General features: G+C 34.6%; 1 protein-coding gene across 6 annotated transcripts in view; it reads left to right on the top strand.

Annotated features, from left to right (window-relative positions):
• Positions 1-961: 961 nt before the first annotated feature.
• FANCL (FA complementation group L) overlaps positions 962-25,569 on the top strand; it is a 77,182-nt gene continuing 52,574 nt past the window's right edge. For 4 of the 6 annotated variants that reach the window (XR_009210124.1, XM_032178733.2, XM_032178734.2 and 1 more), the window contains exons 1-5: positions 982-1,122; positions 10,561-10,619; positions 12,808-12,868; positions 15,901-15,957; positions 20,951-21,051. Coding sequence is in view for 5 of the 6 variants with exons in the window: in XM_032178733.2 (XP_032034624.1) it covers positions 1,027-1,122; positions 10,561-10,619; positions 12,808-12,868; positions 15,901-15,957; positions 20,951-21,051 (374 nt within the window). In the remaining variant the exon portion in view is untranslated. Of the gene's footprint in view, positions 1,123-3,390; positions 3,429-10,560; positions 10,620-12,807; positions 12,869-15,900; positions 15,958-20,950; positions 21,052-25,569 lie in introns of all 6 variants that reach the window. The other 2 variants (XM_032178737.2, XM_032178735.2) reach the window with 2 other exon arrangements.

Consider the following 25,569-nt stretch of genomic DNA (forward strand, 5'->3'; position numbering starts at 1 on the left):
AATCTAATTTATATCTAACCACTGCTCCAGCATTCTTTTCTGTAAGCATCCAGAATGCTGTGACAAATTCTTGTCAAACTTTAAGAATCTTCAGGATGTCAAATTCTGTCTTGAGGGCAATAAAGATGTGTAGGGGACGAAATAATCTTTGCACAACCTTTGGCACATTACAATGATGTTTTTCAAATAGTAGGGCTCAAACGTGATACATTGGAAAATTGGAAAATCAAATAATCATATGGTAAATATTTTAGTAAGTTTCTTATTTAATCAACTCTTAATCAGATGGGATGGATAACATTCCTGAGTTAGAAAAACGTATTGCAAGGGCTGTCAGAGGAAAATTAAGTTCAAGTCCATCAGCAATCTTTACTCATGTTTTGTTTTATATATTTGTGAGTGCCGTACACAGAACTGAGTCCAGTATTGACTTGAGTCTAATCAATACACATATACGTATACGTGTGTGTCTCAAATATATCTGATTAAACTTAGTAAGCCACAGAACTGTAATATATATGATATAATCAATGTGTTATACATTATATTACAATAATTATACACAAAATAATACATTATTCTGTATGTTAAGGGAGAGAGGACAACAGCAAAGAAGGGGGTGCGAGAGGTTCAAGACAGAAGTGCTACAACGTCCAGGCTGTAAAAGTCATTTTATTCTGGAGGAAATGCAACACCAAAAGTTGTAACAGTCTTTCAATAAAGTAAAACAGAATAATCGAAAGGGCTCCTGGGACAATCGAGGCTAGAATGATCTTGGTCAGTCAGTCCTGTGGACTTGAGAGCAATCTTCCCTCTCACTACCGGCTGGGGAGCCCCGATGTCGCCTCTCGCAGAGCGCCACTTGGCCTGGCCTGCGCTTCACCTTCATTTCCGCCCGCGGAATCCTCTAGGATCTTCCCGCCAAGGCTGGGGTTTCCGCTCCGCGGCGTCCGAGCGCAATCGGACTGCGCATGTGCAGGACCCAGCGGGTCTACAGCTTTTCTGTGTCTGTCCAGACTTCGAGCCATGGCGGTGACGGAAGTGAGCCTGTTGCGCCAGTGCCCGCTGCTTCTGCCCCAGAACCGGTCGAAAACCGTGTATGAGGGATTCATCTCGGCTCAGGTACCCGCCCAGTGGTTGCTCGCTAGCTAAAAGAGCCTCTTGCAGCGTAGCTGCGCGCAGAAGTCTGTGACGGGCTAGGAGGTTAGGGGCCCAGACTTGTGGGGATTAAGAGGGGCGGCGCGTAACGGTTCTTGGGAGACTAAAGGTTTGAGAAGCGTCGCTGTCGCCGCCACCCCGGTGGTCGCCGCGCGGGGTGGGGAGCGAGGAGGCGCGCGGCGTAGAGCGGGGCTGGGGCCACGCCTCCTCTCTCCCTAGCCCTTCCCCGAGTTTGGCTTCCTTCTTCGTTGAGTGTCCCGCAATTGACTGTTTAATTTTTTTTGGTAAATTTTGCCTTAACTCGATTTTAACACCCTCCACCTCCACGAATGTTGATGAGTTCACTCGGGAATCTGGGCTAATTATATTCGTGTTTCCCGTAGAAAGAACATTCGGGAAGAAAACCTTATTTTGGCCCTTTGCCAAGTCGTATGTACCTGTACACCCACAGTTACAATATCTTTTAGAAGCATGACAGCAATGGAATTAATTACCTTTGCTGATTCCAGTGGCCTCTCATATGTAGTTTATTACACATACTAACACATGTGTACGGTTTTGAAGTTTACAGAGCGCTTTCCAGGTAAATAGCTCACTTAATCCTCAGCCCTTTGAGGCAGAAATTTTTAAAAGAATCATCATTCCCATTTTCTAGTTGAAGAAATCAAGGTATGGGAAACCGGAGACGTTATTTGCTCATGATCACATCAGAATCCCTTAAACGCAGGCTGTGTGATTTCAGTCCTGGATTTTTTTCTCTCTGCATTGCACCAGGATACCTTAGGTTAGGATTTTGAGTGTAGACTTTTCCTTTCTGACCATTACACTCAACCTTGTGCCCCCTTCCCCACCGTCGCGCATAGTCTTTGAGTATATGTGGAATTACCATATGACCATCACAGAAAGTAGAGGTTAAAAATTCATTATTCCATATGGAAAAAAGTTAATCCACTTTTCCCTCTCCAATTAGAAGTATTCTTCTTGAATTACCTAGCTGAAAATATGATTCTCTTGTAGACAACATTTAGAAAAGTTGAAAAATTTTAAGTTACATTTTTTTTTTACAGGAAGCATGTTATACCTAATTTTAGGCAAAATACTATTATGTATGTCTATATCTGCTAAGGCCTCTTAGAAAACAAGTACAGCCATTAGAATTGAGATTAGATGAAAGTTTCTTTTATGATCATTGCTATAGCTAGAATTCCAGTTTGTACCTGCCTTAGCAGTTTATTTAAATCTTAACCCAAACATTTTACGTGTCTAAAAATATTTTGTATATATTTTAAATTTACAGAAAACTAGCAAGGATATACAGTACAAGTAATTCCAGTATACCCTTTACCTAGATTCACCAGTTTACATTTTCTCCATTTTATTGATCATTGTTAAGTATATGTATGTGGGTGGGCGTGTATACACGTTATTTTCCTGAACGATTTGAGGTTAAATCAGGCATAGTTCCCCTTTATCCCTAAATACTTGAGCATACATTTCGTAACAACAAGGACACACTCATACATAACCACAGTACAGTGATTAAAATCAGGATATTTAATGATATACTATTATCTAAGATAGAGTCCATATTTCAAATTTTGTTTATGATACAGTTGTATGTTTTATACCCCCATCCCCTACTGTCTGTTGTTAAGATCTCACATTACATTTAGTTGTCACGTCTAACCTGGAACAGTTCTCAGTCTGTTTGTGTTTTTTATAAGCTTGACATTTTTAAAGAGTACAGATTGGCTATTAGGTAGAATGTATCTCAATTTGGATTTGAATGATATTTCCTCACTATTAAATTCAGATAATGCATTTTTGGCAGGGATACTACAGAAAGATTGTTTTGTCGTTCTCAAGGCTTGTGAGGTTACCTGGTTGGTTCCATTATTAATGATGTTAACTTTGATCACCTGGTTAAGGTATCATCTGCCAGAGTCTCCTTTTGTAATTAATAAGTACTTTTGGGGAGGTACTCTGAGGCATCAAACTTTCACACACGTTCTGTGGTTTTAGCGTCCATTGACTTTTGTTTGAGTCAACTATTACTATCACGGATGCCAAATGATGATTTTCTAACTCTTGTCATTTCTATATTTATGAAGTGTCAGTTCATTATAAGGAGTAGCATTGCCTGCTTTCTCATTTATTTAATTATATTAGAATGGATGCATGGATTTTTTAAAAATTTATTTGATTATAATCATTATTTATTTTGATCCTCAGATTGTCCCAGATTTGGCCAGTGATCAGGTTTTATGTATGTAAGTTTTTAAGGCTTTGCATTTCCTCTCATCACTGTTTTAAAAGTATCCTATAGATGCTGACATGTAGTCTTATCACCACCATTTTTAGAAGCTATATGATGTCAATTTACTATGCACCTTAATAGGTTGTAAAAATTTTCTCGTGGAAGGTCCTTTTTGGTTTTTAATTTTGTTGCTGATTTCTGATTTTTCTTGTATTGTAATTAGACAGTATTGTTTATAAAAAAGTCTCCATGGAACTTACTGGTACTTTTTCCTGTGACCTAATACATAATTAGTTTTAGGTGTTGTCTCTATTGTCAGATTTTCTCTTTCCTTTTGAGCGAGCTTTGGTAGTTTGTGTCTTTTAAGGAATTTGTTAGTTTCATCTAGGTTTCTGATTTTATTGGCTTAAAGTTATTTACAATAATCCATTATTATCCTTTTAATGTCTTTAGGATCTGTAATGATGCTCTCTATGTTGGTTATCTTTTGCTGCTATTTACTTCAAACCTTAGTGGCTTAAAACAAAAACAATTATTGTCTCAGTGTTTCTGTGGATTTGAAATTTGCGAACAACTTGGATGGTAGTTCTTGATGAAAATCTGTCATGATCTTGCAGTCAAGATATTTGCCAAGACTTTGATGATCTAAAACAGGGTGTCCGATCTTTTGGCTTCCCTGGGTCACACTGGAAGAAGAAGAATTGTCTTGGGCACACATAAAATACACTAATGATAGCTGATAAGCTAAAAAAAAAAAAAAATCACAAAAAATCCCATAATGTTTTAAGAAAGTTTATTAATTTGTGTTGGGCTGCATTCAAAGCTGTCCTGGGCTGCCAGTTGGTCAAGCTAGAGGTGGAGGATTTGCTTCCAAGATTGCTCATTCACATAGCTATTGGCCATGAGGCCTCAGTTTGTTACTGCTCTTAACAGGAGGCCTTAGTTCCTCACCACATGGATCTTTATAGTGTTGCTTGACTGTTATCACAACATGGCAGCTAGCTTCTCCTGAGTGTGTGATACAACAGAGAGATCAATAAAGATGCACATTCTCTTTAATCTCTTAGTCTCTGAAGTCATACACTTTTACTTCTGCTTTATTGTGTTAGACGCAAGTTTCTTAGTCTATGTTCAAAAGGAGGGAAATAAGGCACCAACTCCTAGAGGTAGGAGTGTCAAATAATTTATGGATATACGTTAAAAATAGCTTTCATCCTCATATCTAATATAGGTAATTTATGTCTCCTTTTTTCCCCTGATACATCTAGATAGAGGTTTATAAATTTTACTGATTTCTTCAAAGAACCTGCCTTTAATTTCATTAATTTTTTTCTCTCTATTATTTTTATGTTTCTATCTGATAGTTTTCTGATCTTAACTTTCCTGATTTCTTCAGATGGAAGATTATTGATATGAGATCTCTCTTCTATTCTAGTACAGATATTTAGTGCTTTAAATTTTCTTTTGAATACTGGTTTAGCTATATCACACACATTTTGGTGTGCTGTAGTTTTGTTTTTATTCAGTTCCAAATGCCTTTTAGTTTCTTCTGTGATCTATGGCTCACTTAGAAATATGATTATCTTTCTCAATATTAAGGTTTTTCTAGATATCTTTTTGTTATTGATTTATAATTTAGTTTCATTTTGGTCACAGAATATAACTTGTATTATTTGAATTTTTAAAATATTTATTGAGCCTTAATTTTATGACCAATAATATAGCCTATCCTGGTGAATATACTGTGTGTACTCTAAGAGAATGAATATTCTGTTGCTTTTGGGTAGAGTATTATATAAATGCCAGTTAGGTCAAATTGGTTCAGAGTGCTACCCAGGCCCTTAGTGGGTAGCACTATGCTCACTGACTTTTTTTGTCTGCTTTTTCTATCAGTTAGTGAGGGGGGGTGTTGAAATCTCCAACGATCTTTGTTGATTTTTTCAATTTCTGTTTAATTTCTATCAGTTTTGCTTCATATATTTTGAAGTTCTGTTATTATGTGCATAAACTTTTAGAATTGTTAAGCACTCTTTATGAATTGACTCCTCTAGGATTATGAAATGACCTTTTTTATCTTTAGTAATAATGTTTTCTCTGAAATCTGTATTTTCCAATATTAACATGTAGATTCCATTTTTCTTTTGATTGATGTTACCATGGTTTATCTTTACCTCTTTATTTTAAGCTTATTTGTGTTTTAATATTTAGTGTGTTTCTTCTGTGCTTTACTTTCTTATGCAATATGATAGTCATTGCCTTTTACTTGGAGGTGCTTCGACTATTTACATTTAACGTGGTTATTCGTATGGTTCGATTTAAATATACTCTTGCTGTGTGTTTTCTGTTTGTCTTACATATTTTTAATTCTTTTCCTATTTTTCTGTATTTTATATTATTGGAATCCTTTTTTGTAATTCTGTTTTATCTCCTTTGCCAGTTTATTGGCTGTGTGTTTTTTTTTTTTTTAACTAGTTGCTTAAAGGGTTTATAATATACATATTAAATCTATCATGGTCTGCCTTAAAGTAATATTAGGATTCCATTTTTTATGCACTGTTGATTTATCAGCTATATAATTTTGTCACTTTTGATACTGTAAAGATATTACTTCACTGTCTTGCACTGTTTCCTACGAGAAATCTCTGCTCTTTTCTTTGTTCCTCTGTAAATAGAATATTTTTTTCCTCTGGCTGCTTTTAAGATTTTTCTTTTTGGTCATTGGTTTCAGTTACTTTGATGTGTGTTGTACCTTGGTGTAGCTTTTTGCATGCTTTTCCTCCGTAAGGTCTGTGGAGCTTCTTGGATCTGTGAGTATATATTTTCATTTAATATGGAAAAAACATCTGCCACTATTTTTTCTTTCTTTCTTCCTTTTTTTTTTTTTTTTTTTTTGTTCCTCCTTTTCTGTCCTCTGTGTTGGGGACTCCAAATACATGCATTTAGGTCACTTTAAGTTGTCACAACTCACTCATGGTCTGTTCACTTTTTTTTTCCCTCAATGTCTTTCTCTTTATTTGGGATATGTCTTCAGGTATACTAATACCTTCTTTTGTAAGGTGGAATCTGCTGTTGATACTATCTAGCATATTTTTAAAAAATCTCAAACATTATGTTTTTTGAGGGAGTCTTTATTTACATTTTTCCTGTCTCTAGTATGCTCATGTTTTCCTTTACCTTGAACGTATGAAATATAATTGTTTTAATTTTTTAAATCAGGTTTATCATCTGTGCCATTTTTGTGTCTGTTTCTCTTGATTTTTCTCTTTATTGTGGGTATTGCCTTGCTTCTTTGCAGGAAATATATGTGCTTGGTATATCTTGATTGGATGCTAGACATAATGAATTCTACCTGTTGCATGCTAGATATTTTTATTCTCCAAGTATTCTTGAGATTTGTTGTGAGCTACAGTTAAATTACTTGGAAACAGTTTGGTCTTTCCAAGTAATTTTAAGCTTTAAGCTTTTAAGCATTGCTAGGTAGACCCAGAGCAGACTTTAGTCTAAGGTAGTTAGTCTCTACAAGTGAAGCAACACCTTCTGAGCACTCTATTTAATGACTCTTATATTACAAGGTTTCCACTCTGGCTGGTTGGAACATGGCTATACCCAGCCTTGTATGAGCTTTGAGATTGTTTTGCAGACTCTGTTCCTGTACATTCCCACCTTTGGGTGTTTTCCTCATATCCATGGAGCAAGCAGTACTCAGCTGAAGATTCCTTGTCAGGAATCCTCTGAAATTTGCTGGAGTTTCTCTGTGTATATTTCTCTACTCTCCATGCATTTCTCTCCTGCTTGGTACTATACCTTGCGAATTGTGCAATTGTTGGCCTCCCCTCGATCACCTGTTTCTTCTCAAATCAGGGAGAATATTATGCTCTTATTTGTTTGTCCATCCCTATCTTCCAGCCTGAAAATACTCCCATCATAGAACCAGACAATTTTAGGCATTTTCACATTTGTTTCCCTTCTTTCAAGGATCACTGTCCTGCACTTCCTATTGTTTAATGTCTGAAAATCATTGTTTCATATGTTTTGTCCAATTTTTAAATAAGGAGGGAAGATAAATCCTGTCTCTTTTACTCCATAATGGCTAGAAGCAGTTCTCTTCAGTTTCTTAACATTTTCTATTTCATTCTTGCTTCATTTTTTAATTTGCTTTAAGAAGTCTGTTTCCAATTATATTCTGTTTTCTATATATTTGATCTTTTACCTAGAGACTCTGGACTTTTTTCTTATTTTGAAAATCTGTTGGCCGGGCGCGGTGGCTCACGCTTGTAATCCCAGCACTTTGGGAGGCCGAGGCGGGCGGATCATGAGGTCAGGAGATCGAGACCACGGTGAAACCCCGTCTCTACTAAAAATACAAAAAATTAGCCGGGCGTGGTGGCGGGCGCCTGTAGTCCCAGCTACTCGGAGAGGCTGAGGCAGGAGAATGGTGTGAACCCGGGAGGCGGAGCTTGCAGTGAGCCGAGATCGCGCCACTGCACTCCAGCCTGGGCGACAGAGCAAGACTCCGTCTCAAAAAAAAAAAAAAAAAAAAAAGAAAATCTGTTGATTAAGATAAATCTCAGAGTTGATCATTGTGAGTCACTTTTATCATGTGGCCACTTATCCCTTTTGGTATGTGGAACTCCAGGAAGTGTACTTGGATTATATTTTTAAATATTTTTTTCTACTATTTTATTTTTCTTTCCAAGATCTCCAATTATATGTACTCTGGACTTTTTTGGGTCTGTGTTCCACTTCAACTCCTTTTCTCTGATGGTCTTTAATTTTTTTCTCATTTTTCTTATTTGGCAATTTTCTTGCTTTTTCTTTGCCCTTTATGACATTTGTATTTCATTTTGCTCTTCCTTGCACTCTTTTTAAATTTATTCCTTCACTTTCATATAATTTTGTGTTTTTCTTTATTTTCATTTCACCCTGCGTTTATTCAGCTCGTTCATTTCTTTTCACTTTTTAAAATATAATTTCTCATTTTAGTTTTAAAATGTCTGAATCTGGATACAAATGCTCACTTATTTCATTTATTATTATAATTTGTTTATGGTTTCTGGGTTTTGTTTGCATGGGGTCTGTTATCACCTGAAATCTTGTGAGTCTCGTTTTGTTTCTCTGTCTCATAGTAGCTTTGCATTGATGAAGACAGTATCTTTGTATTCATGGACATTTTGGCTGTTTGCAATAGTTTATAAAATTCCTAGTTTAAGAATACCCTCTTCTGTTGGGTATTTTATTTAGGCAATTTATTTAATGGATGAAATGTTGGCAAGTGCTGGGTGGGAAGGAGTTGTTTTTTTATTTACTCATATAAGAGCCTAAGTTTCCCACTTTTCTTTTTCCTCCTAATACCCAGTTTCCAAAAGGTGTCTCTACCTATCTTTTCTCCTATCTTCTACCGCTAAAGCATTCTTTCCCAGGACTGGCTCCTTGACTTTTGTGTTCACATTAAGTCTTCTCTTTGTAGGTCAGTGTTCTGATTTACCAGAGCTTGTTACTATTTTTTTTTTTACACTTACTTAGTCCTCGCAGTCTCTCTCCCATGCATTTTTTTCCTGACCTTCCTAACACTCTAAGAAGAATGGCTGTGGGAGTCCGAGAGTAGGTTCTATTGGAAAGTGCTTCATATTTTTCTTCCTGTAGGTAATTTGAGGTTTATTATGTACCCTGTCTTCTGGCTGAAAACATGGGATTTTTGTGGTTTTGTTTATTCTTAATATGTTAATTGATGTAGCTTTTTGGGATGATGTGTGGGGAGATGGAGGTTTAGGCAGCTGTTAGTATTTCTGTTGCCTGGAAGCCTGGAAAATCTGGCTTTTTTTTTGAGAACAATTAATATTTCTAGATGCTTTAACTAAAAAGCTAATTTTGGACATTTTCTTGAATCAGGAAAGTATCGTGGCATGTGACCTGTTATTTGACCTTTTAAAATGGCTGGGCTTTGCAAATAAGGGACTTTGGAATTTTATTCTTTCAGATAACAGCACAGATTTCTATAGTAGAATAGCTCTTCTATTTTTCGTGTAAATTAAGAATTCCAAATTGTTCTTACACCTATGTGTGGGATGTCTATAACGTTAGGTTAAAGTTACTACATAATACCTTTTAGTGCTTTAATGAAATAGTGAATTATTGTTACTTGACCTTTTGAAAAGGTCAGTAGTACATTTTGTTTCATTTTTTTAAAGGACATTTAAATGTAATGAAAGTCAGAACTGTAATATTACCATGAAAGTAAAGGTTATGGGGTACATTTAATTGTGTTCCTCTGTTTTTGAAACTGCTTTGAGGGAGACTGTGCTAAAATTCCACATGGTAATTGTTTTTTGAGAATTTTATTACTCTTTTTCATTTTACTCTGTTGGAGTAAAAGATTACATTTCTGTTTGTCTTTTTCTGCTATTTTTGCTCAAATTTCATGTGTATTATCCTATTTAAGTTACAAAGTTTAAACTACTTACCCATTCCCTTTTCCAAGAAAGTAAAATGGAATAAATGTCTCAGAGGTTTTTCTTCTCTTAGAAAGACTCTTGAGTAAAATTCTCTTTGTTCAAATGTATAGTTAATATGTTACTGATTTCAAAAAAGTTAGAGGCCCACTAATGGGAGAATTAAATATACTCTGATTTATGAAAGTATTTCACTTATGTCTGTATAGATTGTGTAACTAAATACATTTTCATTTTATTAAAATTTAGAAAGTAAGCTGAAAACAAGACTATATAATGTTATATATCCTTATTTTATATTGTGATGTTTTTCTTCCATTAAAGCAATTTGAAGGAATTTCTCTTTTCATAAATTTATTTACTAAGAAATAACACTGAAATTTCTTCTATGGGCCTGTATTAACAATTTTGTAATATTTCTTGTGTTTGTGAGTGACTTTCTCTTTAAAAACAAAGTCTTATCTGAGTGTTTTGACTTCCCAGTAACTACAAAGTTTCCGTAAGACAGTTTTGAGTTATTTTCCCTCAAATGCAATATTCTGTTGCATATATTTTAGCAAGTATAAAGATGTGGATAAAGGTGATACTTTTTAGAAAATAAAGGAAAACATTGTCTTTTCTATGTGATTCTGTTTAACTTCTCAGCATTAAGTGAAAGATAAAAATTTGAGTGATCCTTTTCAATATTTTCCACAGGGAAGAGACTTCCACCTTAGAATAGTGTTGCCTGAAGATTTACAACTGAAGAATGCAAGGTGATATGGTGTTTAGTTATAAACGTGCATTTTTGCATTTTGGTGGGACAGGCAGTACATTTGGTATAAATTGATTCTAGTGACTAGAGTTTTGCCTAAAATGCTTATTAGTCATTTGCCCCAAAAGAAACATTTCTGATTTTTCCAAACCAATGCGGCATTTGTAAATATTTACCTGTTACTAAAGTGCTTTTAAACATTAGTTCTCTCATTTTTTAAAAAAATTTAAAGCAGTAAACAGCAGTTGTGTACACTTCACTAACAAATACTGAACAGGTATATAAAGGGAGAGTACAAAAGGATTAGAAAACTTTTTTTCCAACTTTTGACTGATATTATTAATGTGTATATTCATTATATGAGAAGACTCACATCAGTTCAGTCCTGGCTTAAATTAGGTACCAACATTGAGTGCTGGTAGGTACAACTAGTCAGGATATGAGACTGTAAATTTAGGTACCACCCCAAATCTCAATTCTGCCTCTAAATATTTCTGGAGAAGAATGTAAGAAAAGGAATCCAGGGATATTTATGAGTAGAATTGAGAGGATTTTGTGACCAATAGAAGTGTAGTTAAGAGGGAAAAAGGAATAGAGGATGCTTTTCAAATTCCCGGCTCAGATCACTAAGCTAGAGAAGAGGTCACAGATGGAAAAGTAGAAGCGAGATTGTTTTAAGGCATATTTGGTGTGAAATATCAAGAGGAGCTATTTAGTAGGTAGTAATGTAGTGGTGTGGAAGTAGAGTGTGAGACCTGGAGTGCAGATGTATGTGGAAGTTATAACACATGAAAGATTTGAGACCTTGATTATGAATAGGCTTTTTAGTGCTGTATCTAGGGGGGTAGAAGAGAAAGGCAGTGACAAGACCTTGGGGCATACCAACATTTAAAGGACTGGTCACTAAAGAGGAACTTACAAGGAGACTAAGGATTGACCAGAAAAGAGGAAAATTTGGACAGCAGAGTCTTTCAAGCCAAATAAAGAGAGGCTTAAGCAAGGCATGGTTAGCAATGCTGAGGATTGCAAAGAGATAGGTTAGGTGCAAGTAAGTTTTGTGTGGTGGCAGAAGCCATTTGTGTTGGATTTTGGACTGGATAAGCGGGAGGAAAATATAAAGTATTTTGAAGAAAAAGAGGTGGTTAGAGAATGGTATACATTCAAGAAGGAGTTATGATGTTCTTTAAAGATATATATTTGAGCAAGTTAATTCATTAAGGAGAAAAAACTAGCAGAACATAAATTAAGGATACCACAATAAACAGATAATTGAAGTCGCCAAGTTGGTAGCAAGGGAGAGAAAGCACATTTCGAGCAGGGGTTACCAATGGACATTTGAATGAACTACTCTGCCACTAAGAGAGGAGATAGGGATGGTTATGGGGATTTGAAGACCAAGAATGGAGAGAATTGTGATAGTTTGAAAAGGCCATGTTGGGGAAAACTCAGAGAGGCTTCCTACTTGTAGGTAAGTAAAAGTAATTCCTTAGAAGAGTTACTTAATAGTATCGGGAGCATAGCAGAGGTCAGCCAGTAAGTGGATGAACATTAACTTATCACTCCCTATACAATTAATTAGAAGTATGTATCTTTCTAGCCAGGCTTGGTGGTGGGTGTCTGTAGTCCCAGCTACTTGAGAGGCTGAGACGGGAGGGTTTCTTGAGCCTAGGAGTTCAGGTTGCAGTCAACTATTCTTCTATGCACTCCAGCCAGCCTGAGTGACAGCGCGAGACCCTGTCTCTAAAAAATAAAAAATAAAAATAAAATGTATCCTGTTAGTTATATTAATCGGAAATTTGAAGATAATATTGCTACACATGCTTTTTCAAATACATGTTTGATACATTATATTTGATGATATATTGTTATCAAAACGTTGGTTTTATTTAACTTATCTTGGAAAAGAATCTACTTCAGTGGAAAACTTCGCTTCAGATGTGTTAAAGTTAAAAAACATGATGTACTGTTTGCATGTCATTTACTGATTGCAGTTATTTATATTTTGAAATAAAATTAGTACCGACAGTTTGAAGACAAGACTTTGAACAGTGTCAGTGGTAAAAATTTTATTAACTTGTCAAAATTATGTTTGTCATTCTTTTGTATGTACATGCATGTTTGTGTTAGCATACAAATCAGTTTTTAATTCTGAACAATGAACAAACCATTTTGTCTCATTAAAATTTTAGATTATTATGTAGTTGGCAGCTGAGAACAATACTTAGTGGATACCATCAAATAGTACAACAGGTAAGTCCTTTTTAAAAGGTTTATGTTTTCAGTGAAGATAAGAAATTACTAAATTTATTGTTCTTTAAAGACCTGCTTTGCAGAATGTTGTAACAAACTGGTTTAATAGTTGTTAAGTTTTGTAGGTTTCATCTCTGTGTGTTTTTAAATCTCAGTGTCCTCAGGAGATGTCCAGGCAGCCTTTGTGTTGAAATCGATTTCCATCTTTGAGACTTTAGGTTCTCAAATGCATTCACCCTTATCCATATCCATCACTTCTTGAGTGATTTTTCTTCTGAGACTGAATGGTGGTGATAGGGAAAAAAAATCAGACCCATTTAGAGCTGTGGGATATCTGTGGCAAAAATGGGATTTTAGTCCTAGATTAGCAACAGAAAAGATGTGGTAGAAATAATTTAGGATCATGTGTACTTGCATAATGAGGGGAGATAAAGGCTGCTTAGTGTGTTAATAGGCAGGATTAATTTCTTTATTCTTAATGTTTAGGTTCCTCTACCTGAAAATTCCTTTAAAGATTAGAAAAAAAATCAGTTACTGAAGCAAAATAATGACATAATACAATTCTTCTTTTAGAAAAATAGTTGTTAGAATTGCATTTCCTTTTATGCTTTATGCATTTGTGTGTTTTATTTCCTGATTTTCTGTATTTCTGTGTCTTAAAGGCAGGTTATTATCTATGATAACTGACAGTCACAGTCAGTCTCCCATAAAGCATTAAAGCTGCAAAGAAGTATAGGAGATAAACTATTTGATTTATAGAATGAAGGTTGTCATCCTGGCAATATAATTACAGAAGTTTTTTTAAGGATATGTTCAAATTATTTCTCTGTTTTCTTTCCATCCCTGTCTCCATCTCTTTGACTATTTATATTGTACACTAAAATTTAAGAAATGAATCTATTGACATATTGAAATAGCATGGGAAAAATGGTTTATGTAGTCTAATATTAAGATCTATTACTCTGTTTTTCGCCAGCAAGTTATCAAGAGTATTCCTAGAAAAAAATCCCAATTATTTATCTTTCCTTGCCCCGCAATTGGTTAAGTAGAACCCAGTGTTAAAGTCTTCTTTTTATTTTACAGTCCCAGTGAATATTACTATTTTCTTGTATCATTTTTAATTTTAGTAAATATGGGCCAGGGCGTCAACAGACTTTTTCTGTAAAGAACCAGATAATAAATTTTTCTGGCTTAGTAGGCCATAAGATCTCTGTTGCAACTACTCAATTCTGCCTTTATAGCAACCATAGACAAGAGGTAAGTGAATGGGTATGGCTACATGCCAACAAAACTTTGTTTACAAAAACAGTATTGAGCTGGATTTGGCCTCTGGGCTTTAGTTTCCAGACCCTGTCATTTATTGATCATCTGCAATAAACTAAGGGGAAAATACAGTGTAGAAGAAGGGATAGTCAAGGATTTGCTCTACATAGACCCACTCAAAGCTATGTTAAGATGTGAATCATGTGTTCATGCATTGTTGAAAACAATATAAAACTTGAGAATATTTTTTTCTGTAGTTATTTTAAGAATGAAGGATTTCTAGGAAATGGAATCATAACTCTTAAATATTTATTCTACTTTAGAGATTATTTCTTTTTTGCCATTTTATTATAACAGGTTTTACTTTAATGAATGACTGTCTCCATTTTGACTAATATGGATTAGTTGTGAGAGGACAAAAATCACAATTATAGGTAGTTTTTAAGGTCAAGGGAAAAATAAAGACCATATTGTTAATTAATAATTGTTAGTTTATTGCTCTAACTGGATTTTAAAAATTATATAGAGTTGCCTGATTTTTATATTTTATACTTCTCTTCCCACTCACATCACTCGTATACCTCTTCTTTCTCTTCTTTTTCTCTTCCTCCTCCTCCTCTTTCTCCTCTTCTTTAAAAAAAGTAATGATGAGGTTGTTAGATTTGCTAGACATGGTAGTGATACAGAAGGGCGGCAGGGAAGTGCTGGGGTAGAGAAGGATGGGTCCCTGGTGAGGGTTACCCCCCACCCCGGCCCCGGGCCTGTGCCCACGGACCTAGGTGAGGACAGGCAGTCCTGCCTTCACGCTCGAATGCTGCATTTCCGAAGACCACCCTGGCCTGCCATACCTCCATCTTGTGCCTATAAAAACCCGAGACCCTAGCAGGCACACACACACAGAAGCGGCTGGACGTCTAGAGAAATATCTAAGTGGAGGAACACACAAGTGGCTGGACATCGAGAGCATGTCAAGAGCACACCGATAGGGTCCAGCATGCCGGCAGGCCATTGACCGGCAGAATGACGTGGAGTTTGACCAGGGTGGTTGGAGGAGAGCCTGGGCCGCTGAGCAACCCGACTCCAGGGGAAAACCATCTCCCTTCTGTCTCTCACATCTACTGAGAGCTACTTCCACTTAATAAAACCTTGCACTCATTCTCCAAGCCCACATGTGATCCAAATCTTCCAGCACACCAAGGCAGGAACCACGGGATACAGAAAGTTCTCTGTCCTTGCAATAAGGCAGGGGTCTAATTGAGCTGACTAACACAGGCTGCCTATGGATGGCTAAACTAAAAGAGTACCTTGTAACACACACCCACTGGGCTTTCAGTAGCTGTAAACATTCACCCCTAGACACTGCGGTGAGGTTGGAGCCCCACAGCCTGCCCGTCTGTATGCTCCCCTAGAGGTCTGAGCAGCAGGGCACTGAAGAAGCAAGCCACACTCCCGTTGCATGCCCTGCAAGGGGGACAAGGGATTCAGTAGTAAACAGTGCTCAAGAAACAGAGTAGTGTGAGGTTTTAAGTGACATTCTAACACAGTTTAATATATCTCAGCAAAATAGATTTGAGGACATTAATTACTGTTTCAAAATGAAATTGGTAAGAGTAGTAAGGTTGATGACCAATACTTCATTTCTTACACTTTTCAGATGTAGATATAGCTAATCTTTTTTTCACATTCACTTGGGCCTACATTTTATTACAGTTTTAGTGGATGGAATATTTATTGTGCAAATGAAATTCATTGGAAATGTTTTTATCTAGAGAATGCAGCACTCTCCTGATCTAATGAGCTTTATGATGGAGTTGAAGATGCTTTTGGTAAGTTTTTTCTGACACTGTTACCATACTGCAAGTCTTGATTTCTTTTCTGTAACTCCTTTAAAAATTGACATTAGAATTTGTCTTCTTCACTCCCAGTCATTTAATGTTTTCTTTTACTGTGTACATAAATATAGATGACGCATTTCTTGAACTGCCTGAGGGACTATAACTGTGTGAAGGAACCTCTTTGATTGTATCATAAACTAGGTATTCTTGACGCTAGTGTTGGGCAGGTGGCGAAGAAATAAAATGCACTCCTGGCCTGTCAGCAGAGAGTTTAACATCTAAGGAGAGATTATGTAGTCCTACTTAAAGATATAATATGATGTGTAAATAATTTTGTATATAGCTACAGATACCTGAAAAACTTATTAGGCTTCATTTTATGTATACTGCTACATATATACTGTTTAATCAGTGTTGCGTAAAATACTTGATTATTCAGTTTATCCTGTAGATATTTTATTATTTTTTTAAAACCCAAGTTTATTTTATTACCCAAGTTTTTAACATAAACAAGAGGGAAGATTATAGTGAATACTGCTGGGCCTGACCAAATTTGAACATTTTGCCAATCTTATTTCCTCTTCTACTTTTTTTTTTTTTTTTTTTCTTTGAGACGGAGTCTTTCTCTGTCCCCCAGGCTGGAGTGCGGTGGCGCGATCTCGGCTCACCGCAACCTCCACCTCCTGGATTCACGCCATTCTCCTGCCTCAGCCTCCCGAGTAGCTGGGACCACAGGCGCCCACCAACACGCCCGGCTAATTTTTTTGTATTTTTTAGTAGAGACGGGGTTTTACTGTGTTAGCCAGGATGGTCTCGATCTCCTGACCTCGTGATCCACCCGCCTCGGCCTCCCAAAGTGCTGGGATTACAGGCTTGAGCCACCGCGCCTGGCCTCCTCTTCTACTTTTTTAGAAGAAGGACACCGTAGTATTTTAAAGGAAATTCTGGATATTGTATGTATCCCTCTGTAAATATGTCAGTGTGTATCTCTTTAACAGCTAAGTGCTTTTTATCTGTTTTTAAATATATTATTATAACCTCAACAAAGTTAATAATTTCTTACAGCTGCTTTGTTTGTATTAGTATACAAACAAGGTCTTCACATTATATTCAGTTGATTTGTCTCTTAAGCCTTATATCAGACTCATAAGGTACTTATGTATAACATCATCTCCTCTTTACCTCACCCTTTTTATTCATGCCATGTATTTGTTGAATAAAACAAATTAGGTGTCCTATAAAATCTTCTGCATTCTGGATTTGGCTTGTAAGATATTCATGGTTTATCTTTTAGCATATTCTACTTTCTTTGTAATCTGGCAGTTAGATCTAGAGGCTTCAGCAGATTTGGATTCATTTGTTCTCATGGGATTACTTGGTGCTCTGTATTTATTATATTACATGAGGATGTACGTGATGTCTGATGGTTCCTTGGTTCCTCTTTTAGTAAATTTAGGATTGATCAATAGGTTTAGGTTTATTCAATATAAAGTTTCCCATCAGACTACCACCTAATGATTTTAGCCTCTAATAACAATCATTGCCTATATCTAACGTTTCATTAGGATTTACAAATGGCAATTTTAAAAATTCCATCATCTGCATTTATTAGTTGAAAATCTTCTGTAGAGAACTTCTCATCAGTTGTTTGGTTAATTTGAGGTACAGCTTATACTGGAGAAACTGGATAAGTGCTTGTTTCTTTTCCTTTTAAAACAAACCAATTTTTAGAATAATGAGTTGGTGCCTAGCAACTGTCACAGGGATCTAAAGTGTTTTTTTTTTTTTAAGTATCTTTAAGAACTCATAGATTTTTATATATTTAATTAATTTTTTTATTGTAGTCATTTTCTTTTTGCTGCTTAAATTGTCCCATTTTTTTGGTTAGCGCAAGCCCCTTCATATTGGCTCTTTTAATATAACCCAAGATTCTTTGCCTTCTGATACCAGTTGCCCCAGGTTCATTTATTCATTTTATCCCATAACTGTAATCAGCCATTTCTCCAAAGAATCATGATTTCTTTGTGGGAAATAGTATTTGGATGCCTCAATCTGGAAACTTGAGTGTGCATTGCTGTTACTTCTAGGTTTTTTCAGTGGACAAAACTGAGAAAAAATACTTTTTGGAAAGAATATAATTATGAGTTTGTATTGATATTTACAATTCAAATTGGCATTATAGAATTTTTACTTTGCTTGTATCACTTTTACTCTGAAAATGCTGTTTTCTAATGTTAACATTGTAGTATGGTTTTTTGTTATGTTCTACTTGTCATATTTCACTTACGCTTTTCCTGTTTATATGTTTGTTAGTTTATATAAAAATTACAATACTAATATTGCTAACAATGGAAAGTTTTGATATTTCTTTGTGATTCTTGTTGAGACCTTTTTATTCCTAGCAGCAGCTACTACATGTTGATAACTTAGTTGCTAGATTGTTTTCTGGAGTCCTTTTTTAATGCTAATAAGAACTTTCTAAGGTAGGACTTTGATTAAATGTGTGAGATTAGAATAATAGTTTAAAATTAATTTCTAAAGTTTGAATTTTGATTTATGAGTTTATAAATCCTAATTAATAAGGGTTATCAAACTTGATTACAAATTACATCAAAGGCCTTAATGTAATAACCTTAAAAAGGTAAAGTGAACAAGTGAAGCGTATTTGGTTTACATCTCCTTGACATTGGAGAAAAGTTTGAAACATTTATTTTATCTTTTTATTATAATTTTAATAAACAATAAAAATACAAGGAGAGACTAAGGGAACGAGAATAAAAGTATAGATATCATGTCCCGTTAATCTCTTCTTATCAAAAATAACTTTATTAAATTGTAAGTCACAGCTCTCTTGGCCACTTAATTTTGAAGAAGCACTTATTAGTTTAAAACTAAAATAAAATTTTGAGATCTCTGATTTACAATATCTATTTAGTACATTTATTCAATTTCTGAATAAAAATGAAATCCTGTATTTTAGCTTTCTTCAGAAATTACGGACAAAGTTGGTGATTTTATTGCTCATTTAAGATAGTATACCTAAAGATAAAAGAATTATTAGTGTTAGGCCGTATTGTAAGTAATAGGGTTCCTATACTATAATCACCAATAAATATGTTGAGAGTGATGCTCACATGAAATCAGTAGTTATTGAACTTATTCAGAAAATGTTGTAAATCTTCCATGGAGTTTCCTAGTAATAACTGCATATAGTGGGAGTTCAGTATATATTTAATAAGTGAACAATTACCTATATTTTAAAATAATCCTAAGTGGTAGGTTATTTTATTTCTGTTTTGGAGCTGAGCCACTGAAGCCTAAGGCCTCAAAATGGGAATTGTTAAAGTCAGGATTTAAAACTTCTGTTTGTGAAGCCTTTCCGCTATGTACCTTTGCCTCTTTTCTATGAAGAATGTGTTGCTTCTCTGCTTTTGCCTTTTTAGCTGTTACGGTTCTAGAGTAGGAGTAACTTATCTGACTCAGAATAGAAGGTAGAGTGTGTAAATGTCATAAACCTAGGATTGAAAAGTGTTTTTACTATTATCCAGGTTTATTTTTACCTTCAATTTTTGTGGATAGCAATAATTAATATTTCAGAATAAAAACATTTCGAAAGAAGTACTATACTATATTAACGCATTTTATTTAATAACTAGTAGAGCACAATCTTCATAGTATTAGGTTGGTGCACAACCTAAATATGAATTTATTTTGGTGGACCATCAGTCTATTTTTAGGCAACATTAGTCATTTATATTATAAAAAAGGCAGCATATACCTTGTCTTCTAAGAGCTTACCCTCTAATTAAATCCATATTGATATTCTCAGCTGTACGGATCTGCTTTCCCAGTTTTTTTTTTTTTTTTAATGGTAAAGCAGATTCAGAATGAAATTGAAGTAGTTCCCGTTAATAGTTTTGTTTCTGAAGTGCTGTTTTGTAATAGCTATTCTTTCTAATATGATCTCAATTTAAGAGTATCCTATCCTGGTTAAAAAAAATTGATATATACTTAAAAATAAGATTAAACATATACTTAAAAGAATAAAAATTGCAACATTTTATTAGGATTATATTTGTCAGAAATGTTTATAATTTTCAACTTGTCCCTATCTACTTTCATTATTTATTGTGGCTGATACATTTATTTATTTAATTATTTATTTATTTACTTACTTTTTGTAATACCGTTTGATACTTCAGACCATGTGAACGTCTAAGTAATTTGTAGATACATTTATTTTTACTTTCCAAATAAGCTGTCTGTCTAGGTTGGTAACTTCAAAATAATTGGTGATTTTAGCTTCAGCAATTCTAGTGATGTTTATGTATCTTGTAAAAAATTTTAGTTTTGGTTGGGAGAACATGAATATTTTAAAGCCATCATAGATAGGCCTAGCAAGGAACGGGACTGTAATCTAGCCAGATGGACGGCATAATACTCCAACTTACCTGGTTGAAGAATAGTACAGAGTGTTAAGTCAGTGAAAGAAATTAGCATGTAGATACTTGTTTTGATAATGAGTTTGTTTGTTAGGGTGTGGTTCGTAATGGTATACAAATATGTCAGTTTAGGTAATGTACTTAGAGTTCAGGCCTTTCTTTAGAGGTACTTTTTAAAAAATGTATATATCAAACATCATATTCATGGGAATAGAGAGATAGTGAAGCCTTGAGGATGAATTTAATAAAAAGTTTTTTTTGTTAATCTCCGATAGGCGTAATAGTCCAGGAGAATATTAAAATCTTAAGTTATTTTCATGGCATAAAAATTGACATTTTGCATGACCTTCAGTGCAGTCCTTTAACTTTTTCTTGTCTCTTTTTCATGAGCAGGGGAATGAGTCAGCCAGATTTTCTATTAAAAAAAGAAGGGCACTTTTATTAGACACTAAGAAGATAATGAAATTATCTCTTGCAATCAGGTATTAACAGTTCATTGTCTTGCATTCCTCAGCCAATTCAGGTTTTCTTCTTTTAAACAGGAAGTTGCCTTAAAGAATAGACAAGAGCTATATGCACTACCTCCTCCTCCCCAGTTCTACTCAAGCCTTATTGAAGAGATAGGAACTCTTGGTTGGGATAAGTATGTCTGTTTTAAAATATGTTTTAAATGCCTTTATTTTATACATTTTTACTTATTTCTAGTTTTAGCAATTTATACCTGATTTTAGTCAGTTTCATTGTAACTAGAGTATTTGATCCTTATTGTTGCTGTGAATTAAAGAGAGGGATATCATCATAAAAAATTGCCTTACAAAGTAAAATGCTAAATATAATTTGGAAAAAATGACATTTTTATGTACACAGTAAGATGTTACCGTAATAGATACTTTCACTGAACATACAACTGTATTCTAAATTTTCCATGTTTGAAGACTAATGCTTAGACACATGAAAGAGACTGGAAAAATTGCAGTATTTCTGGAATAATTGTAGTTATTTTTGGTTAATATACAATTTGGCATGTCTAAATTTGCATATATATAACATTATAAGTGCTTTTGTAAATTTTAGCAACTAGGGTTTGTAAGAATCATCTAGCTTTCTTTGAAAAAAAATGATTTTTTTTTTTTAAACTGATGCGTAAGGAAACTTAAGTTCAGTAGACGTGTATGCAAGTTGTTAAAACTTAATCCACATACCACCTGCAAAAAGTATGTGATGATTTGTTTGCTATTCAGTTTCTGAATTTAGCTTCCTTCTTAGTGTGGATACTTTGAAACATTACATTTATTATTAGGTGTATTATAACCTTTCTACTTTGAGCTAAAGCAGCAGTAAAGATATGCCAATTTTTAGTTCTTATCACTTCTAATTTTTTTTTTTGAGACGGAGTCTCACTCTGTCGCCCAGGCTGATTGCAAGCTCTGCCTCCTGGGTTCACGCCATTCTCCTGCCTCAGCCTCCCGAGTAGCTGGGACTACAGACGCCCGCCACCACGCCTGGCTAATTTTTAGTATTCTTAGTAGAGATGGGGTTTCACCATGTTAGCCAGGATGGTCTACATCTCCTGACCTCGTGATCCGCCCGCCTCGGCCTCCCAAAGTGCTGGGATTACAGGTGTGAGCCACCACGCCCGGCAGTTCTTATCACTTCTTAACCATTATCAATAGTATTTTAGTATTCATTTATTATTTCCATTTAGATTGCTCTATTACTAAGATAAATCAAGTGCTAACTTAGATACAATGTGGAAGGAATGTGCAATTTTTCACCACTAAGTTTTTCTTAATATGTTTTAAACATCTTATTATTCATCTGTTTTTTAGCTATTTTCTATGAGTTGGCCTTTTGATAACTAACCTAAAAAGAACCAGGAAATCAAATCGCCATTTAAAAGAGAACAAGGAACATATCTTAAGTGCAGAATATATATCCTTTCATGTATTTTATACCATTACCTGATAACTAAAGAAAAACTAGAGACTTAAACATATTTTAGAGTTCCAAATTATTCCCATGTAAATTTGTTTCTAAAGGTGATAAAAATGCACTGATTATTACAGAAATAAGAATTATTTTCATTGCCTTTGCCTTCTACTTCCCTTTATATTCCTTAAAAGGCTTTTATTTAGAACAGTTTCTCTTCTTATATATAGATCAATTTTTTCCCTTTTGTTTTAACCACTAAAATTTGACTGAGTGGGCCATACCTCTTTTGGTGCACCTATGTGCAGAGATGGGTTAGCCATTCCTTCAGTCATGACTTTATGTAGACTTAATTTTTTATGAATACTTCTTTACCTTACCATTTACCTTACCGCCTCCCTGATTAAGAGTCAAAGTGTGTACGATCTGTACTTAAGAGCCAAGTTACTTAAATACTGGTCTTGATAAAAATTACAGCCTCAGATTTCAACTGTTAAAAACTTACTAAAATCACAATTGCATGTAACAGTGTTTCACTGTAGATGGACTGCTTAAAGTCTCTGTAATCTTATTTTATATATTTTCTCAATTTTACCCATCGATATTAGAACCGAACTACTTTATTTTGCTCTCTTGTATAATTGCTCTTGAGGATGCCACTGACTTGGATTAAAGGATGTTGTATGAAATAGTCCTAAGAAATGCAGTAGGGATTTTATGTTTGGATGTCTTCCGTTTTATGATAATAGCACTATCTTTATGAGAAGCCATGAAAGAAGTTTTATTCTGTTTCAGATGCTAGAAAAGTCATGCTTTGCCTGACTATCCAACCTGCCACTTAATGAATAGTGTGAACTGTGTAATTGACTGTGTTCTCTTTGACTTGGCCTCTAGGAAAGGTGGAGTCAAATTTTTGGCACACTTTTTAGAGCCATGCTGGATATAGGATTTATATTTCTGTGTGCTAATCTTATCCTGACTTTTGTTCTCCTGTGATTCTTCTCTTCATATCAAGGGTACATGTTGTCTCTGTGACTCATCACTGTTGATCTTGATCTTGATCTTGATTACCTGGTTGAGGTAGTATTTGTCAGGTTTCTGCACCATAAAGTTACTGTTTTTTTTCTCTCTCTCCACACTGCACTCTTTGGAAGTCACTATACGTAGCCTACACTTAAGGAGTGGGCAGTTACGCTCACACCTCCTTTAGGGCAGAGTATTTACACAGATTTGGAATTTTTCTGCTCAGATTTTGTTCTCTCTCATTTATTTATTTTTTTCAGTCATTTATTTGAAATACTATGGACTCATGGATATTTATTTTATACTTTGGGTTATAATCTATTTTATTTTCTTGCTCAATTTGTTCTAGCTTTGGCCATTGAGAGCTCTTTCAGTTGACTCCTGTGTCATTTTGACAGGCCCCATCATTGTGGACAGATATATAATTTTTTTTTTTAGCGTTTCCTTACTTTCTGGCACTGAAAGAAATTTTGTATATTTCCTGCCCTTTCCTAGAATCAGCCATTTTTCCAAGGAGTCCTGATTGCTTTTATTTGTGAGTGGTATTAGAAACTAGGATGTGGGCACTATGGGTGCTTGTTGCTATCGGTGTGTTGTTGTTTCTAGGCCTTCTTAGCTTAAAAACAGAAAAAAAAAGTGTTTATTCTAACTCGTATACATACTTGTAAATGTTTTTGTATATAACCATTTATATCTGTATTAAGGTAAACATGATTTTATACTGATGTTTGCAACTCCAGTCCATTACCGTATGTAGTTTTGTAGCCCACTTGCTTGGTATATCTGAAATCTGATACTCCAACAGGGAGAAACCGAGCTCCCATTATCTGTTATCCATTTACTTAATTGTTCAGTTGCAGTATACGTGCAGAGCACTATTAGAATTATTAATCTGTACCTCCATGGGTAACAACTCTATCAACTTTACAGTGCTTATTTTTATAGTTTTTTTTTTTTTTGCCTTTATAGGCTTCACTCATTTTCACAGTTACTTAGGTTACAACCATTTCCTCCACCCTCTTCAATGTACTTCTTTCCCATATTTGTAACACAGATTGTTTTGTCACATTCTCCATTTCATCCTACGTTCATTTTAAAAAATGATTTTAGGATCTATAGGGATGCTGCCTTTTTCTTTCCAGATGAGTTTTTTGTGCCTTTTTAATTTTTGTTAATCAGTTTTGCAAGAGCCATATCAATTTTTTAAGTTTTTTCAAAGACCCAATTTTTAGCGTTATGAATTTTCTCTATTGTATATTTTTTATCATTAATATCTGCTTATTCTGAATTTAATTTTTTTAGATTTGCTTCCTTTGTAATTTGTTGAGATGGATATGTAGGTCATTGATTTTTTTTTCCAATTTATCTTACTTTATTATATATTAATTTGAGGCTGTAAATTTGTAAGCAATTTTAGCTAGATCCCGTAAGTTTTGATACTATATTTTTATTACTATCAGTTAAAAATATTAATTTTCGTTGTGATTTGTTTTGACTTATTTAGTATATCTCTTAATTTTCAAACAACTGGAGATTTTTGGGTTATTGAGTTCCAGTTTAAGTCTACTTTTGTCAGAAATCATCCTTTTAATTATCTCAATACTTTGAAGTTTACTGAGGCTTGCTTTATGGACCCAGCACCTTGTCAATTTTGATATGTGTTCTATTTCCACTTAAAAAGAGTATGTAATCTCTTGTTGGGTACAGTGCTTTACTTTTATTCGTTCCTCACATTTATTAATTATGTGTGTCAGATATCCAATATGTTTAATGATTTATTTGTTTTTTTGTCTGCTTGTCCTAAGATTTCTGGAGAGAGCTGTGTTAAATTCTCCCAATATGATTGTGAATTTTTGGAATTGTTTTTGTTCCCCAAAATTTTGCTTTATGTCTATTTGCAGTCATGTTATTGGGTACATACAGACTTATAATTGCTATATCTTCCTTGTTGGTTTTCCCCTTTATTATTAGGACATGTTTCTTTTCATCTCTAGTAATATTCTTGCTTAATGTCTACTTTGTTATAACTACACAAGCTAATTAGTTACGTATTTTAAAAATTACTCTTTACCATTTTCATCTTTTAAAACAGATTTTAATGCTCTGTTGAAATTCTTCATCTTTTTCTCTATTTTATTTCATAGTTTTAAAATATTTTTCTTGCTGGCAGCCACCAAAAACTGGAAGAGGCAAGGAATAGATTCTCTCC

The sequence above is a fragment of the Hylobates moloch genome, unplaced genomic scaffold (assembly GCF_009828535.3).
Source record: "Hylobates moloch isolate HMO894 unplaced genomic scaffold, HMol_V3 SCAFFOLD_15, whole genome shotgun sequence".
NCBI classification, from domain to species: domain Eukaryota; kingdom Metazoa; phylum Chordata; class Mammalia; order Primates; family Hylobatidae; genus Hylobates; species Hylobates moloch.